Source organism: Colobus angolensis, unplaced genomic scaffold, assembly GCF_000951035.1.
Source record: "Colobus angolensis palliatus isolate OR3802 unplaced genomic scaffold, Cang.pa_1.0 Scaffold271, whole genome shotgun sequence".
Taxonomy (NCBI): Eukaryota; Metazoa; Chordata; class Mammalia; order Primates; family Cercopithecidae; genus Colobus; species Colobus angolensis.
The window spans coordinates 1,954,846-1,970,767 of record NW_012115944.1 but is presented as its reverse complement, the minus strand read 5'-3'; the positions used below and the strand labels follow the sequence as shown (position 1 = coordinate 1,970,767).

At 49.5% G+C, this 15,922-nt stretch overlaps 2 protein-coding genes across 9 annotated transcripts in view; both read left to right on the top strand.

Annotated features, from left to right (window-relative positions):
- LOC105515980 (somatotropin) overlaps positions 1-4,186 on the top strand; it is an 8,229-nt gene extending 4,043 nt beyond the window's left edge. Inside the window, exons 1-5 of one of the 7 annotated variants that reach the window (XM_011947972.1) lie at positions 2,456-2,617; positions 2,879-3,039; positions 3,249-3,368; positions 3,461-3,625; positions 3,881-4,186. In XM_011947972.1, coding sequence (XP_011803362.1) covers positions 2,608-2,617; positions 2,879-3,039; positions 3,249-3,368; positions 3,461-3,625; positions 3,881-4,078 — 654 coding nt within the window. In that variant the 5' untranslated portion in view covers positions 2,456-2,607 and the 3' untranslated portion in view covers positions 4,079-4,186. Of the gene's footprint in view, positions 1-2,455; positions 2,618-2,878; positions 3,040-3,248; positions 3,369-3,460; positions 3,626-3,880 lie in introns of those variants that run through there. The other 6 variants (XM_011947975.1, XM_011947974.1, XM_011947973.1 and 3 more) reach the window with 6 other exon arrangements.
- Positions 4,187-9,367: 5,181 nt separating this feature from the next.
- On the top strand, positions 9,368-11,078 carry LOC105515982 (somatotropin-like). Of its 2 annotated transcripts, XM_011947980.1 has the most exons (5): positions 9,386-9,492; positions 9,754-9,914; positions 10,139-10,258; positions 10,351-10,515; positions 10,773-11,078. In XM_011947980.1, exons 1-5 carry the CDS (start codon positions 9,483-9,485, stop codon positions 10,968-10,970), a joined length of 654 nt encoding a protein of 217 aa, XP_011803370.1. In that variant the 5' UTR covers positions 9,386-9,482; the 3' UTR covers positions 10,971-11,078. The 2 variants fall into 2 exon arrangements, with proteins under 2 accessions (XP_011803371.1, XP_011803370.1); XM_011947981.1 differs by lacking the exons at positions 10,139-10,258; positions 10,351-10,515 and having other exon boundaries at positions 9,368-9,492.
- The last annotated feature ends 4,844 nt before the right edge of the window (positions 11,079-15,922 follow it).

Below are 15,922 nucleotides of genomic sequence, written 5' to 3'. Positions count from 1 at the left end.
AGCTGCAGGTGGGAAGTGTGCGCCGCAAATCACCAAAGTGGGAGTGGAAGGAGCACCCACCAGTCCCTCGGAGGCGATCCCTAAGACCCGGTGAGTATGGCTTCGAAAAATGTGATTGTCCTCAACCCCACAGTCTTGAACCTAACAGGAGATCTCAAAGCCTGAAAGACACCACTTTAGGATCAACAGCAGATCTGCGACTTTCCACAGCAGGCACACAGAACCCTAGAGTTAGTCAAGGTTGGACATAGGAAAGGCTTCCAAACACACAGAGAAATTCATTAATCCTAGATTATAAAGGGAGGTTCTTTAAAAGAACCAAGATGATTCTGAGATTTATCCTGAGATTTTTGTTTCTGATAGAGAGTCTCACTCTGTCGCCCAGGCTGGAGTGCAGTGGCGCAATCTCGGCTCACGGCAACCTCTGCCTCCTGGGTTCAAGCAATTCTTGTGCCTCAGCCTCCCCAGTAGCTAGAATTACAGGGGCATGCCACCAGGCCTGGCTAATTTTTCTATTTTCAGTACAGACAGGGTTTCACCATGTTGACCACGCTGGTCTCAAACTCCTGACCTCAGGTGATCCACCTGTCTCGGCCTCCCAAACTGTTGGGATTACAGGCATGAGCCACCAGGCCCAGCCTATCCTGAGCCTTTTGAGGCTGAAACCAGAGATGCAAAGCCCAGACTCTCCCCACTGGCCATGCGGAGGCTCTTGTTGGGTAGTCTCTCAGCCTGCAGGAGCCAGGGATCTGGCTTCAAGTGATGCCCCAACAGTGGGCCACTTCCCAGTACTGTCAGGAAAATCCCAAGTCTAATTCAAAGTTGATTTTTTACTAGCAATGAATGATGGACAAGGTCTCCATTGCTCAAGGCCCTGGGAAGATCTAGACTAGAAAAAAGGATCACTGACTTCTACCCACACCTGTGGGCCTCAGTTCTTCCCTCTGGTCCATGGTTGCCATGGTAACCCTTTGTAAAGGTGTTTCCCCAAGGGTCCCTAGAGTCCTCTGAGTCACCATAACTCTGAGGTCAACAGAAGTGGAGAGGAGAGAGGAGACACTCCCCCTACCCTGGCTGGTCCCACGTGTTCCTGGCTGTAACCTGTCTGGGGAGCCTCGCCACCCCCGTGTCCATCTACAGAGTTCTGGATTAGTCCCGAGTTCAGGCCCCTGCTATCCTCATTCCTAAGGGAGGCTGGAGACTTCTCCCATGGCCTAAAGTCCACATCTAAGTCCCCAGCACTAGCAAAAGGGCCCTGTCATGGGGTGTTCCCTGCCTCAGTTGACATTGGAGGAACATGGAAGAAGCTAAAATAACTAAATAACTGAGTAGCATCATACTACCTGCTCTAGAGAAAATAAAAGTTTTCTTTTTTTCTGAGATGGAGTTCTGCTCTGTTGCCCAGGCTGGAGTGCAGTGGCCGATCTCAGCTCACTGCAAGCTCCACCTCCTGGATTCAGGCCATTCTTCTGCCTCAGCCTCCTGAGTAACTGGGACTACAGGTGCCTGCCACCACACCCAGCTAATTTTTTTGTATTTTTAGTAGAGACGGGATTCCACCATATTAGCCAGGATGGTCTTGAACTCCTGACCTATGGTCTTGAACTCCTGACCTCGTGATACACCCGCCTCGGCCTCCCAAAGTGCTGGGATTACAGGCCTGAGCCACCGCCTCCAGCCTGACAGGGCATCTTTCGGCGTGATGTGTTCTGAGTTCCAAAGCTAGGGAAGACACTCAAACCTTCAAGAGCTCTTCTAACTTTGAGATTCTCTGATGGTTTCAGGGCTAGGGGAGGAAGCGCTTGTGGTCTGTGTCTGTCCCTGGGATTTCTGTTTCTTGGTTTGTATCTCTGCTGCAGGTCCAAGGAGCTGGGGCAATACCTTGAGTCTGGGTTCTTTGTCCCCAGAGACCTGGGGGAGCGCCCCCCGCCCACCCCCTCTCAAGGCTCAGGGAAAGAGGAGAGTAAAGTGGGGGGTTGGTTCCCTCTAGTGGTCAGTGTTAGCACTGCATCCAGCTGCCTCAGGCGGGCCCAGGAGGAGTCAACAAAAGTGGAATTCAGGAATGAATCGTTCCCAGAACCCCCACAATCTATTGGCTGTGCTTGGCCCCTTTTCCCAACACACACATTCTCTCTGCTGGTTGGAGGGGAAACATGTGGGGAGGAGGAAAGGGATAGGATAGAGAGTGGGATGGGGTCTGTAGGGGTCTCAAGGACGGGCTATCCTGACATCCTTCCCCGCGATCAGGTTGGCCACCATGGCATGCTGCCAGAGGGCACCCACCTGCTCCTTAAAGAGTGGACAAGTTGGGTGATATCTCTGGCTGACACTCTGTGCACAACCCTCACAATGCTGGTGACGGTTGGAAGGGAAAGATGACAAGCCAGGGGGCATGATCCCAGCATGTGTGGGAGGAGCTTCTAAATTATCCATTAGCACAGGCACGTCAGTGGCCCCATGCATAAATGTACAGAGAAACAGGTGGGGGCAACCAGTGAGAGATAAGGGGCCAGGGTATAAAAAGGACCCACAAGAGACCAGCTCCAACATCCCAAGGCCCAACTCCCCGAACCTCTCAGGGTCCTGTGGACAGCTCACCTAGCTGCAATGGCTGCAGGTAAGTGCCCCTAAAATCCCTTTCCGCATGATGCGTCCCGAAGGAAGAGGCGGCGCCCTGTAGATGGGACAGGGGCACTAACCCTCAGGTTTGGGGCTTCTGAATGTGAGTATCGCCATCTAAGCCCAGATATTTGGCCAATCTCAGAATGTTCCTGGTCCCTGGAGGGATGGCGAGAGGAAAACAAACAGCTCCTGGGGCAGGGAGAGCTCTGGCCTCTTGCTCTCCGGCTCCGTCTGTTGCCCTCCGGTTTCTCCCCAGGCTCCCGGACATCCCTGCTCCTGGCTTTTGCCCTGCTCTGCCTGCCCTGGCTTCAAGAGGGCAGTGCCTTCCCAACCATTCCCTTATCCAGGCTTTTTGACAACGCTATGCTCCGCGCCCATCGCCTGCACCAGCTGGCCTTTGACACCTACCAGGAGTTTGTAAGCTCTTGGGGAATGGGAACACATCACAGGTGGCAGGAAGGGGTGACATTCCCTCCCTGGGAAGTCATGGGAGGAGACTAAGGAGCTCAGGTTGTTTTCTGAAGCGAAAAGGCAGGCAGATGAGCATATGCTGAATGAGGTTCCCAGAAAAGTAACAATGGAAGCTGGTCTCCAGCGTAGATCTTGGTGGGTGGTCCTTCTCCTAGGAAGAAGCCTATATCCCAAAGGAACAGAAGTATTCATTCCTGCAGAACCCCCAGACCTCCCTCTGCTTCTCAGAGTCTATTCCGACACCCTCCAACAGGGAGGAAACGCAGCAGAAATCCGTGAGTGGATGCCTTCTCCCCAAGGCGGGGATGGGGGAGGCCTGTGGCCAGAGCCCCGGGCAGCACAGCCACTGCATGTCCTTCCCCTGCAGAACCTAGAGCTACTCCGCATCTCCCTGCTGCTCATCCAGTCGTGGCTGGAGCCCGTGCAGTTCCTCAGGAGTGTGTTTGCCAACAGCCTGGTGTATGGCACCTCGGACAGCGACGTCTATGACCTCCTAAAGGACCTAGAGGAAGGCATCCAAACGCTGATGGGGGTGAGGGTGCTGCCAGGCGTCCCCAGTCCTGGAACCCCGCTGGCTTCGAGGGCTGGGGGAGGAAAACACTGCTACCCTCTTTTTAGCAGGCAGGCCCTGACCCAAGGGAACTCACCTTAGTCTTCATTTCCCCTGGTGAATCCTTCAGGCCTTTCTCTACACCCTGAAGGGGAGGGAGGAAAATGAATGAATGAGAGAGGGATGGAACAGTAACCAAGTGCTCTCAGCCTCTCCTTCTCTTCCTTCACTTTGCAGAGGCTGGAAGACGGCAGTCCCCAGACTGGGCAGATCTTCAAGCAGACCTACAGCAAGTTTGACACAAACTCACACAACAATGATGCACTGCTCAAGAACTACGGGCTGCTCTATTGCTTCAGGAAGGACATGGACAAGGTCGAGACATTCCTGCGCATCGTGCAGTGCCGTTCTGTGGAGGGCAGCTGTGGCTTCTAGATGCCTGGGTGGCAATCTGTGACCCCTCCCCATTGCCACTCCTGGCCATGGAAGGTGCCACTCCAGTGCCCACCAGATGTGTCCTAATAAAATTAAGTTGCATCATTTTGTCTGACTAGGTGTCCTTCTATAATGTTATGGGGAGGAGGGTGGTGATATGGAGCAAGCGGCAGGTTGGGAAGATGACCTGTAGGGCCCGCGGGGTCTATTGGGAACCAGGCTGGAGTGCAGTGGCACCATCTTGGCTCACTGCAACCTCCGCCTCCTGGGTTCAGGCAATTCTCCTGCCTCAGTCTCCCGAGTTGTTGGAATTCCAGGCATGCATGACCAGGCTCAGCTAATTTTTGTATTTTGGGAAGAGACAGAGTTTCACCATGTTGGCCAGGCTGGTCTCCAATTCCTGACCTCCGGTGATCCACCCACCTCAGCCTCCCAAATTGCTGGGATCACAGGCATGAGCAATGGTGCCCTTCCTTGTCCTGTTATTTTAAAATAATTATACCAGCAGGACGTCCAACACAGCATGGGCAACCTGGCCATGCCCAGCCCAGTGGACATTTGACTTCTTTGCTTGGCACTGTCCTCTCATGTGCTGGGTCCACTCACTAGATGCTTGTTGAATTCCTGGACCTGGGGCTGTGCCACTGCCTCATCCCATCACCTTCTGGCTTATTCTCTCCCTCCATATCTTAACTATTTTCCTCATGGGACTGTTCTCCATTCGAAATTTCTATTTTTGCCATTTTATATTTACTTTTTTGCCATTATCTCTGCAACCAGTAGATTGTTAGCTGTAGAAGAGAAAGGATCATGGTTTTTGTTTATCTAGTTATGCCCATCTTCCTGGTACAATCTCTAGTACATGTTATAGGCAACAACAACTTGTGGAATCAGTGAACACATGAATAGAAGAATGAGTGAATGAATGAATGGACGAAGGGCAGAAATCCAGCCTCAAAGAGCTTACAGTCTGGTAAGAGGAACAAAATGTCTGCAAATAGCCACAGGACAGGTCAAAGGAAGGAGAGAGGCTATTTCCAGCTGAGGGCACCCCGTCAGGAAAGCACCCCAGACTTCCTACAACTACTAGACACATCTCGATGCTTTTCACTTCTCTATCAATGGATTGTCTCCCTGGAGAATCATCCCCAAAGTGAAATTACTTAGCACCTCCGGTTAGGTAGATCGTTATGCACTTCTTAGTTGTTCAGAGATCATCAACCAGTGCAAACAATACCCCATCAACACACAACAGTGCCTGCCCCTCTCCTCCCCAAGCCTTCCGAGGCCCTTCCTCCGTACCTGAACACCCCCCTCTGTGCCTGAACCCCCCGGCCATATCATGTGGCAAGCTTAAGGGTCCAACGAGATACAGAAAGTGAAACACGATGTACACTGAAACGTGCAATACAAATATGCAGCATGATGTGCCTCGGTTCACTAAAGCGAGCTACGCTGGGTGGTTGTTTTCTACCACTTTCCTTAATGCCTATGGACACCTCATTCTGCGGCTGAATTCCTTGTGTTCAATTCCCCCCATCTTCATGGAACATCTTCTGTGCAGGGACTTGACCCCTGTCCTGCTAGCTTTGCACTGAGGCAAGTTCTGTCCATGCCTAGTAGTGCCACCATCTTTACCAGATAAAGTTTCTAAAGATCTTGGCATGGAAGGAAAGCCTGAGGGCCTTGGAAAGGCATCACTTAGGAACTGGGAGAGCTCCAGGCAAGCCACCTGATCTCTCTGAGCCTCAGTATCCTCACTCACATCCCTATGGCTCGGTAGAGTGCCAAGCACATGGTGGACACGCAGAAGTATTGATCATCTTCCTCACCTCCCCTAGGAGAACCCTGGGAATCCCCACATAATATTCCCTGAAGACCTTAATCCAATGAGCTGAGTAATTGACTCGGTATCAAACTCAGAGAAAGGACATTAGAAGCCAAAAGGAGGTAGAGTATGTCCCAGTACGATAACCAGCCTCTGATCTCAAGGAAGAAAGAACAGAGCTGCAGGTGGGAAGTGTGCGCCGCAAATCACCAAAGTGGGAGTGGAAGGAGCACCCACCAGTCCCTCGGAGGCGATCCCTAAGACCCGGTGAGTATGGCTTCGAAAAATGTGATTGTGCTCAACCCCACAGTCTTGAACCTAACAGGAGATCTCAAAGCCTGAAAGACACCACTTTAGGATCAACAGCAGATCTGCGACTTTCCACAGCAGGCACACAGAACCCTAGAGTTAGTCAAGGTTGGACATAGGCAGGGCTTCCAAACACACAGAGAAATTCATTAATCCTAGATTATAAAGGGAGGTTCTTTAAAAGAACCAAGATGTCTGTGAGATTACCCTGAGCTTTTTTTTTTTTTTATTTTTGTTTTTGATACAGTCTCACTCTGTCTCCAAGGCTGGAGTGCAGTGGCATGATCTCGGCTCCCTGCAATCTCCACCTTGCGGGTTCAAGCAATTCCCTGCCTCAGCCTCCTGAGTAGCTGGGATTACAGGGGCCTGCTGCCATGCCCGGCTAATTTTTGTATTTTTAGTACGTGATTTCACCATCTTGGCCAGGTTGGTCTTGAACTCCTGACCTCATGATCCACCCACCTTGGCCTCCCAAAGTGGAGGAATTACAGGTGTAAGCCACCATACCCGGCCTATCCTGAGCCTTTTGAAGCTGAAACCAGTGGTGGGAAACCCAGCCTCTCCTGACTGACCATGCGGAGGCCCTTGTTGGGTAGTCTCTCAGCCTGCAGGAGCCAGGGATCTGGCCCCAAGTGATGCCCCAACAGTGGGCCACTTCTCAGGACTGTCAGGAAAATCTGAAGTCTAATTCAATGTTGATTATTTACTAGCAATGAATGATGGACAAGGTCTCCATTGCTCAAGGCCCTGGGAAGATCTAGACTAGAGAAAAGGATCACTGACTTCTACCCACACCTGTGGGGCTCAGCTCTTCCCTCTGGTCCATGGTTGCCATGGTAACCCTTTGTAAAGTTGTTTCCCCAGGGGTCCCTGGAGTCCTCTGAGTCACCATAACTCTGTGGTAAAACAAACGGATAGATGAGAGGAGAGACTCCCCTGCCCTGGCTGCTCCCACGTGTTCCTGGAAGTAACCTGTCTGGGAAGCCTCGCCACCCCTGTGCCCACCTGCGGAGTTGTGGAGTGGTCCCAGTTAGGGCCCCTGCCAGGGCTCATTCCTAAGGGAGACTGGAGACTTCTTCCATGGCTGAAAATCCACATCTAAGTCCCCAGCACTGGCTAAAAGGCCCTATCATGGGGTGCCATCTGTCCATCCCAGTTGACATTGGAGGAAGGATGGTGGGGGAGGCAGAAGCTACATGGAGCTCAGGGACCCTCCTCCATTCCCACCTGGCTCCTCCTCTTTGCTGGTGCTGGAAGGAGAATGGGGAAAGTGGTGTCTCCACCCTCCCTTGGCCCCAGCTTTCTCAGAATTGGTATCACTGATGACACTCCTCTTGGATCCTCCTACAGCCCTGCCTGGAGAACAGCCCACAGCCCAGTGCACTCCCAGCAGATGACGAGTCTGGGGTGCTGGTTGGGTAATGCTTCGGGAATGACGGCAGAAGAAGGAGGTCTGTCTTCTGCTCTGAAAGAGGGGAGATGGGAGGGCCCCAGCATTCACATCCTGGGCCACAGGGCTGTGGGTTTTCAATGTTGGTTGCCAACACCACAGCCAACCACTTCTAGAAACGTTTCCTCGTTTCCTTGCTTGTGTTTCTACAGCGTCAAGTGCTAGACGCTCTTAAACTCAGCGGGGGATGATTTCAGTGCCCATGAGGATGTTCTTTCCTGCTCTCACCTCTGGGGGCATATGATGCTTGTGACCTCCAGATGGTATTGAAATAGCCCCAATCCTGGGCACCAGGAGACAGGAGGCTCAGTCCTGGCCTTCTCTGCCTTCGCCTTGTCCTACTGTGAGGTTTCTACAAGGCACCCCATGCCACTGCGCTATTCTCACCTGGGAATAAAGAAAGAACAATCTGCCCCTTATGGAAAGACAAAATGGGCAAAGAGCCCCTTGTGTTGGGGGCAGAATCCCTGCACTCAGAGGGATTTAGAAGCTGAAATAACTGGGTTGGGAGCGGTGGCTTGCGCCAGTGATCTCAGTATTTTGGGAGGCCAGGGAGGGTGGATCACCTAAAATCAAGAGTTCGAGACCAGCCTGGCCAACATACTGAAACCTCATCTCTACTAAAAGTACAAAACAGCCCGGCATAGTGGTGGGCGCCTGTAATCCCAGCTACTAGGGAGGCTGAGGAGGGAGAATCACTTGAAGCCAGGAGGTGGAGGTTGCAATGAGGCAAGATTATGCCACTGCACTCCAGCCTGGGCAACAGAATGAGACTCCATCTCAAAAAAATAAATAAATAAATAAAACTGAAATAAAGAAACTAAAATAACTAAATAACTGAGTAGCACCACACTACCTGCTCTGGAGAAAGGACTTTTTTTTTTTTCATATCCAATAGGGCATCTTTCTGGCGTGACGTGTTCTGAGTTCCAAAGCTGGGGAAGAGACTCAAACCTTCAAGAGCTCTTCCAACTTTCAGATTTTCTGATGGTTTCAGGGCGTAAGACGAAGCGCTTGTGGTCCGTGTCTGTCCCCGGGATTTCTGTTTCTTGGTTTGTATCTCTGCTGCAGTTCCAAGGAGCTGGGGCGATACCTCGAGTCTGGGTTCTTCCTCCCCAGGGACCTGGGGGAACCCCCCCCCCCCAAGACTCAGGGAAAGGGGAGAGCAAAGTGTGGGGTTGGTTCCCTCTAGTGGTCTGTATTAGTACTGCATCCAGCTGCCTCAGGCGGGCCCAGGAGGAATCAGCAAAAGTGGAATTCAGGACTGAATCGTGCCCAGAACCCCTGCAATCTATTGCCTGTGCTTGGCCCCTTTTCCCAACACACACATTCTCTCTGCTGCGTGAAAGGGAAACGTGGGGCGGGGGGGGGACCGAGGAAAGGGACAGGATAGAGAGTGGGATGGGATCTGTAGGGGTCTCAAGGACTGGCTATTCTGACGTCCTTCCCCGGGTTCAGGTTGGCCACCATGGCGTGCTGCCAGAGGACACCCACATGATCCTTAAGGAGAGGACAGATTGGGTGGTATCTCTGGCTGACCCTCTGGGCACAACCTTCACAATGCTGGTAATAGTGGGAAGGGAAAGATGACAATCCAGGGGCATGATCCCAGCATGTGTGGGAGGAGCTTCTAAATTAGCCATTAGCACAGCCGCGTCAGTGGCCCCATGCATAAACGTACAGAGAAACAGGTGGGGTCAAGCAGCGAGAGATAAGGGGCCAGGATATAAAAAGGGTCCACAGGAGACCAGCTCCAGGATCCCAAAGCCCAACTGCCCGAACCACTCAGGGTCCTGTGGACAGCTCACCTAGCTGCAATGGCTGCAGGTAAGTGCCCTTAAAATCCCTTTCAGCACGATGTGTCCCAAGGGGAGAGGCGGCACCCTGTAGATGGGATGGGGGCACTAACCCTCAGGTTTGGGGCTTCTGAATGTGAGTATCGCCATCTAAGCCCGGATATTTGACCAATATCAGAATGTTCCTGGTCCTTGGAGGGATGGAGAGAGAAAAACAAACAGCTCCTGGGGCAGGGAGAGCACTGGCCTCTTGCTCTCTGGCTCCCTCCGTTGCCCTCTGGTTTCTCCCCAGGCTCCCGGACATCCCTGCTCCTGACTTTTGCCCTCCTCTGCCTGCCTTGGCTTCAAGAGGCTGGTAGGGTCCCAAGCGTACCCTTATCCAGGCTTTTTGACCACGCTATGATCCAAGCCCATCGCCTGCACCAACTGGCCTTTGACACCTACCAGGAGTTTGTAAGCTCTTGGGGAATGGGTGCATGTCAGGGGTGGCAGCAAGGGGTGACTTTCCCCCACTGGGAAGTCATGGGAGGAGACTAAGGAGATCAGGGTTTTTTTCTGAAGAGAAAACACCAGCAGATGAGCATACGCTGAGCAAGGTTCCCAGAGAAGTAACAATGGGAGCTAGTCTCCAGCATAGAGACCAGCAGTCCCTCTTGGTGGGGGGGTCCTTCTCCTAGGAAGAAACCTATATCCCAAAGGAAAAGAAGCATTCGATCATGGAGGACCCCCAGGCCTCCTTCTGCTTCTCAGAGTCTATTCCCACACCCTCCAACATGGAGGAAACGCAGCAGAAATCCGTGAGTGGATGCCTTCTCCCCAAGGCAGGGATGGGGGAGGCCTGTGGTCAGAGCCCCAGGCAGCACAGCCACTGCATGTCCTTCCCCTGCAGAACCTAGAGCTGCTCCGCATCTCCCTGTTGCTCATCCAGTCCTGGCTGGAGCCTGTGCAGTTACTTGGGAGTGTGTTTGCCAACAACCTGGTGTATGGCACCTCGGAAAGCGATGTCTACGACCTCCTAAAGAACCTAGAGGAAGGCATCCAAACGTTGATGCGGGTGAGGGTGGTGCCAGGGGTCCCCAATCCTGGAACCTCACTGGCTTCGAGGGCTGAGGGAGAGAAACACTGCTGCCCTCTTTTTAGCAGGCAGGCCCTGACCCAAGAGAATTCACCTTAGTCTTCATTTCCCCTGGTGAATCCTCCAGGTCTTTCTCTACACCCTGAAGGGGAGGGAGGAAAATGAATGAATGAGAGAGGGAGGGAGGGAACAGTGATCAAGCGCTCAGCCTCTCCTTCTCTTCCTTCACTTTGCAGAGGCTGAACGATGGCAGCCCCCGGACTGGGCAGATCTTCAAGCAGACCTACAGCAAGTTTGACACAGACTCGCACAACGATGATTCACTGCTCAAGAACTATGGGCTGCTCCACTGCTTCAGGAAGGACATGAACATGGTCGAGACATTCCTGCGCATGGTGCAGTGCCGCTCTGTGGAGGGCAGCTGTGGCTTCTAGGTGCCCACATGGCATCCTGTGACCCCTCCCCAGTGCCTCTCCTGGCCCCGGAAGGTGCCACTCCAGTGCCCACCAGCCTTGTCCTAATAAAATTAAGTTGTATCATTTTGTCTGACTAGGTGTCCTTCTGTAATATTATGGGGTGGAAGGTGGTGGTGTGAAGCAAGGGGCAGCTTGGGAAGACGACCTGTAGGGCCTGCAGTGTCTATTGGGAACCAGGCCACTGAAATATAAGAGACTTGGTTGTTCCTGTGCCATAAGAAAGCTGACACACCACTGCAGTCTGTTACTCACTAAGGCCATTCCACCAGGTCAGTGGTCCCAGCTTACTGGTCATAGCTCATTGGTCATCCCAGAGATGGCTTGAAGGCGTTTCTTCCTCCCCCACCATCACGAGCAAAACCAAACCTGGCCCCCCAGGAGTGGGAAGAAATGAAAACAAGATGGGCTATTAAGTGCAGAGGCAAAAACTTCCCAACAGGTGAGGAAACAATATCATAGAATTACTTGTGTGCAGAAGAATTCTAAGATCAATATTCCTTAAGCCTAACTACTTTTATGAGAACAATGCAAAAATGAGTTGGAGACATATAGAACCAGAGCATTTGGGATCTCAATTAGGGCAAGGAAAGTGGGAGAGAGATTTTATTTGGGGTTGCAAATGCAGTGACAACAGGTACCGGGAAGATAACAACGTAAGCAATGAGGGTTGGATGGAAGGCGACACTCACTTTCCTTTGGTGGATGCAACACAGAGGGGTGGGAACCAGCACAATCTGCAGCACTCAAGCCCCTGCTGAGAGGTAGGACCCAGCCAGCCTGTCACCATCAGGATTGCAGGGACAGGGTTTCCAGAACTTCTGATTCTTTGAGACAGCCAGGACATCCAGACTTTTACATAAAATCTAACATTTAAACATTGGAAACACATATTGAAAATATAATAAGGGCTAAAAATTAACCCAAACACACATGGTCTCCAAGCTGTCTGTGAGCAAGTTTGTTCTGAGAGATGCTGATTGGGGAACTTGGTGTAAGGGAAAGAATCAGAAAAATTTGGTTTTTATGTAATTTAGTGCTCTTGAGTAAATTACTTGACCAAGCTGAGATAATAATATATTGCTTTACTAGGATTGTGAGAGGATTAAACACAATGACATTTTGACATATTATAGTACTCAAGAAATTGTAGTTATTTCTGCATTGAATTTTTGGATGTTTTGTGTTTTCTGATGCAGTATCTAAATACCTGTTGTGAAATTATATTGTTTTCCTTGGCAATTAGGAAATAACAAACATCTCAGATGTTTGTTATTTCCAAATAAGCACTAAAGAGCATGGTTAGTTCTTTAAAGTTAAGAGTTTACTCTCCCAGGCACTTTGGCTAAGTGACTGGTGACCTATAAATCCATACTAAGATGCTCACAGAAACTCTAGTATCCAAAAATGATTTCACGAAGTCAGGAATTATTCTGCAATGCAAAAAAATCAACCCCCTAATTAATCTTCTTTAGAAGTTCTGATTCTTATTGCTATAATAAATTTTCTTGATAACAAGACCCACTTGTGTTGATTTTTGGCTATTTTACAGTTAATAACTCAGTCTTTAGGAAGTGGTTGAAAGCTGAAATAATCAGAACTCTGGAGCCGCTGCATTTCTCAGTTCAGAAGTCATTCCTGTATCTTACGTCGTTCTTCTACTATCTGGCTTTAAAATTATGGCATTTTGGAGTTAGAAGGGCCTCATAAGTCAGTCTAGTTTCTTCTACTTTGGGAATCTTATCCTACGGCATCCATTAAAGTCAATATTCCAATTACAAATGTGTAGCACTAGAACCGAGGGAATCACTTTCACAAGGCTCCTCATTCTATTAAACCACTCTCACTGCAGAAAACTATTTCTTGTACGGAGCCGGAATCAATATTCCTGCAATGTCCTTCATTTGGCCTTAAAATTATTTAGAAATCTCACGGTCTTGAGAAGTCGATGGAATGAGCACAATTATCATTATCTCTTGGCTTGCGTGTTTTAAAAGGAAAGGTGACCCATCTTAGTAAGTATTTGTTGAATGCACGTGACAGGGGAATGACAATGTCCAGCGCCTGCATGGGTGACTAAGAGGGTTCTAAAGTGGGGTGGTCCCAACATGCAACTGAACTGCAGGGGGAGCCACACTCCAGAGAGTGTCCACCCAGCCCCTCGGGTGTAGGTGAATCCACTCAACCACTGCTGATTGAGAATTAGAAAGATACTACATGACTTTGCACATTTTCGAATATAAAAAGACCTTAAAGACCATCTATTTTAAACTCTTTTGATTTACCCACAGTTATTCTACTTTTCAGCTCATCAACTTGGTGTGGACAGCAATTTCCGCTGCAAATTTGAGATGTCTCGGGTGTTTTCTAAATGATGCATACATGAGCCCTCACTCCCTGAGATTCTGATGTAATTAGCCTGGAATCTGGTTCAGGCAAGAGTCGTTTGAAAACTTTTCCAGGTGATTCCAATGTCTAAACAAGGTTGATAACCACTGTGTTAGGGACTGCAGAGATGAGACCCATGTGTCCACAGCTGTTGTATTTGTGGAACAGGGAAAAAGGAGACGAGAGGCCTGGGCCAGTTGTGGTGTCACCTGCTCCGAATTCCAACCAGTCATCTCAAAAGTGTTTCTCAGGAGCCAGTCACAAAAAGACAAATACTGTCTGATACCAGTCATATGAGGTACTCAGAGCAGTCAAATTCATAGAGACAAAAAGTAGGATGGTGGCTGCCAGAGGCTGTGGGGAAGGAGGGAATAGGGAGCTATTTAATGAGCAAAGGGTTTAGACCGTGCAAGATGAAAAGGGTTCTGAAGATGGTTGGTGGTGATGGTTGCATGACAATGTGAATGTACTTTGACGTGACTGAATTATATACGTAAAATGATTAAGATGGAAATTTTTATATCTTCTCACAACTCAAAAAATGTTAATAGTCTATTTTTGTTTTTGTTTTTGTTTTTGAGACAGAGGCTGAAGTGTGGTGGTGCGATCTCGGTTCACTGCAACCTCCACCTCCTGGATTCAAATGATTCTCCTGCCTCAGCCTCCTGAGTAGCTGGTATTATAAGCGTGCACCACCACACAGGAGTAAGTTTTATATTTTTAGTAAAGACAGAGTTTCACCATGTTGGCCGGGCTGGTCTCAAACTCCTGGCCTCAGGGGATTCATCTGCCTTGGCCTCCCAAAGAGCTAGGATTACATGTGTGAGCCACCGCGCTTTACCCTTAATGATATTTTCTAACGAAAACTCTTCCTGAAGATAAGATTAGCGAAACTAGCACAAGGAAGAGTTCAGTAGGCAGAGCTCGAGTCATCCTTGATCCCTGGGATAAAGTTTTCCTGACTCTGTCATTTTTTTGAATTTACCCTAACCTAAAACGACCACTTCTGAATTTCTTCCAAGAGCATTGTTGAAATACACGTGGTGGGTTTTCTCCCTTTATACATGGTTCAGAGAGGAACTTACCCCTTCCCTTGTTTTCTGAATTATCAGCTCTGGGCTTCTAGGCCAAGACAAGCTGACACTTTGCCTGGCTGCTTCTTTAATTCAGAAGGCCCTGGAGTGCTGAGGCACGTAATGAGCACCGCCGGGGTTAGGGTTACCAACTTGTCCTCATTTTCAGGACAAGTTTCTCGATGTCAACACTGAAAGTCCCACATTCCTTCCAAGAATCCCTCAGCTCAATGCAAACTCAGCTAATAGGACTGGTCACCCTACTAGTAGTCCTAAATCATAGGGGACCCAACTGGGGGGAAAGTAGGGGAAGGAGCAAGAAAAAGACTAGAAAAATCGGAAAGCTGTGCATGGCGTCTATGACTTTTGATGGCCCTCAAGGTTACCATGGATTTCTGATTCTTACTTTGAGTTCACTGTGATTATAACAATGTGCTTAATTACCACCAGAATTATCAGTGTAATAATTAAAACCAACAAATGTGAACACCATGCTAGTTTATTACAAGTATTATGTCATTTCTTTCTAATTATAATCTTCTAAGGTAAATACTATTATTAATCCTATGGTAAGAAGTCCCACTAAAGATATAACTTATGCTTTCTCAGGTCTAGAGAGAAAAACACTAAAATGTCACCCTGACCATCCTTGAGAGGATAAACGGCCAGACGGTGGTTCATGCCTGTAATCTCAGTACTTTGGGAAGCCAAGGCGGGAGGAGGTCAGAAGTTCAAGACCAGCCTGGCCAACATGGTGGCACCCCATCTCCACTAAAAAGGCAAAAATTAGCCAGGTGTGGTGGTGCACACCTGTATTCCCAGCTACTGAGGCACGAGAATTGCTCTAGCCCGGGAGGCAGAGTTGCACTGAGCCGATCAATCCACTGCACTCCAGCTGGGTGGCTGAGCAAGATTCTGTCTCAAAAATAATAATAAAGAGGATAAACTTTTGGAGTATTAAAGGCCACTCTTCCTCTGGAGAAAATCAAGGTAGCTGCAGTTTAAGCATGAGCCAGTTGCTTTAATGTTCAGAAAGAATATGATCAAAACCATTTAGGGGTTGGGGCCTCCTCCTATAGACAATGAAGGCAGCTACCCTCAGAAGCTCTATTATATTGGAAGAGAGATGTGAGACCCTTCCTGCTTTAAGAATCAGTGAAGCTGGGCATGGTGGCTCAGCCTGAAATCCCAGCACTTTGAGAGGTGGGCAGATCACCTGAGGTCAGGAGTTTGAGATCAGCCTGGCCAACATAATGACACCCTGTCTCTACTAATAACACAAAAATTAGCCGGGCGTGGTGCATACAGCTGTAATCCCAGCTACTCCAGAGGCTGAGGCAGGAAAATTGCATGAAGCCTGGAGACAGAAGTTGCAGTGAACCGAGGTCACCTCATTGCATTCCTGCCTGGGAGACAGAGCAAGACTCCATCTCCAAAAAAAAAAAAAAAAAA

Bases quoted from the DNA above. Each gene is read 5' to 3' on its own strand.
- LOC105515982 (XM_011947980.1), top strand. The intron at 9,915-10,138 runs GTAAGCTCTTGG...TCCTTCTCCTAG, and splicing joins TTGACACCTACCAGGAGTTT to GAAGAAACCTATATCCCAAA. The intron at 10,516-10,772 runs GTGAGGGTGGTG...TTCACTTTGCAG, and splicing joins GCATCCAAACGTTGATGCGG to AGGCTGAACGATGGCAGCCC.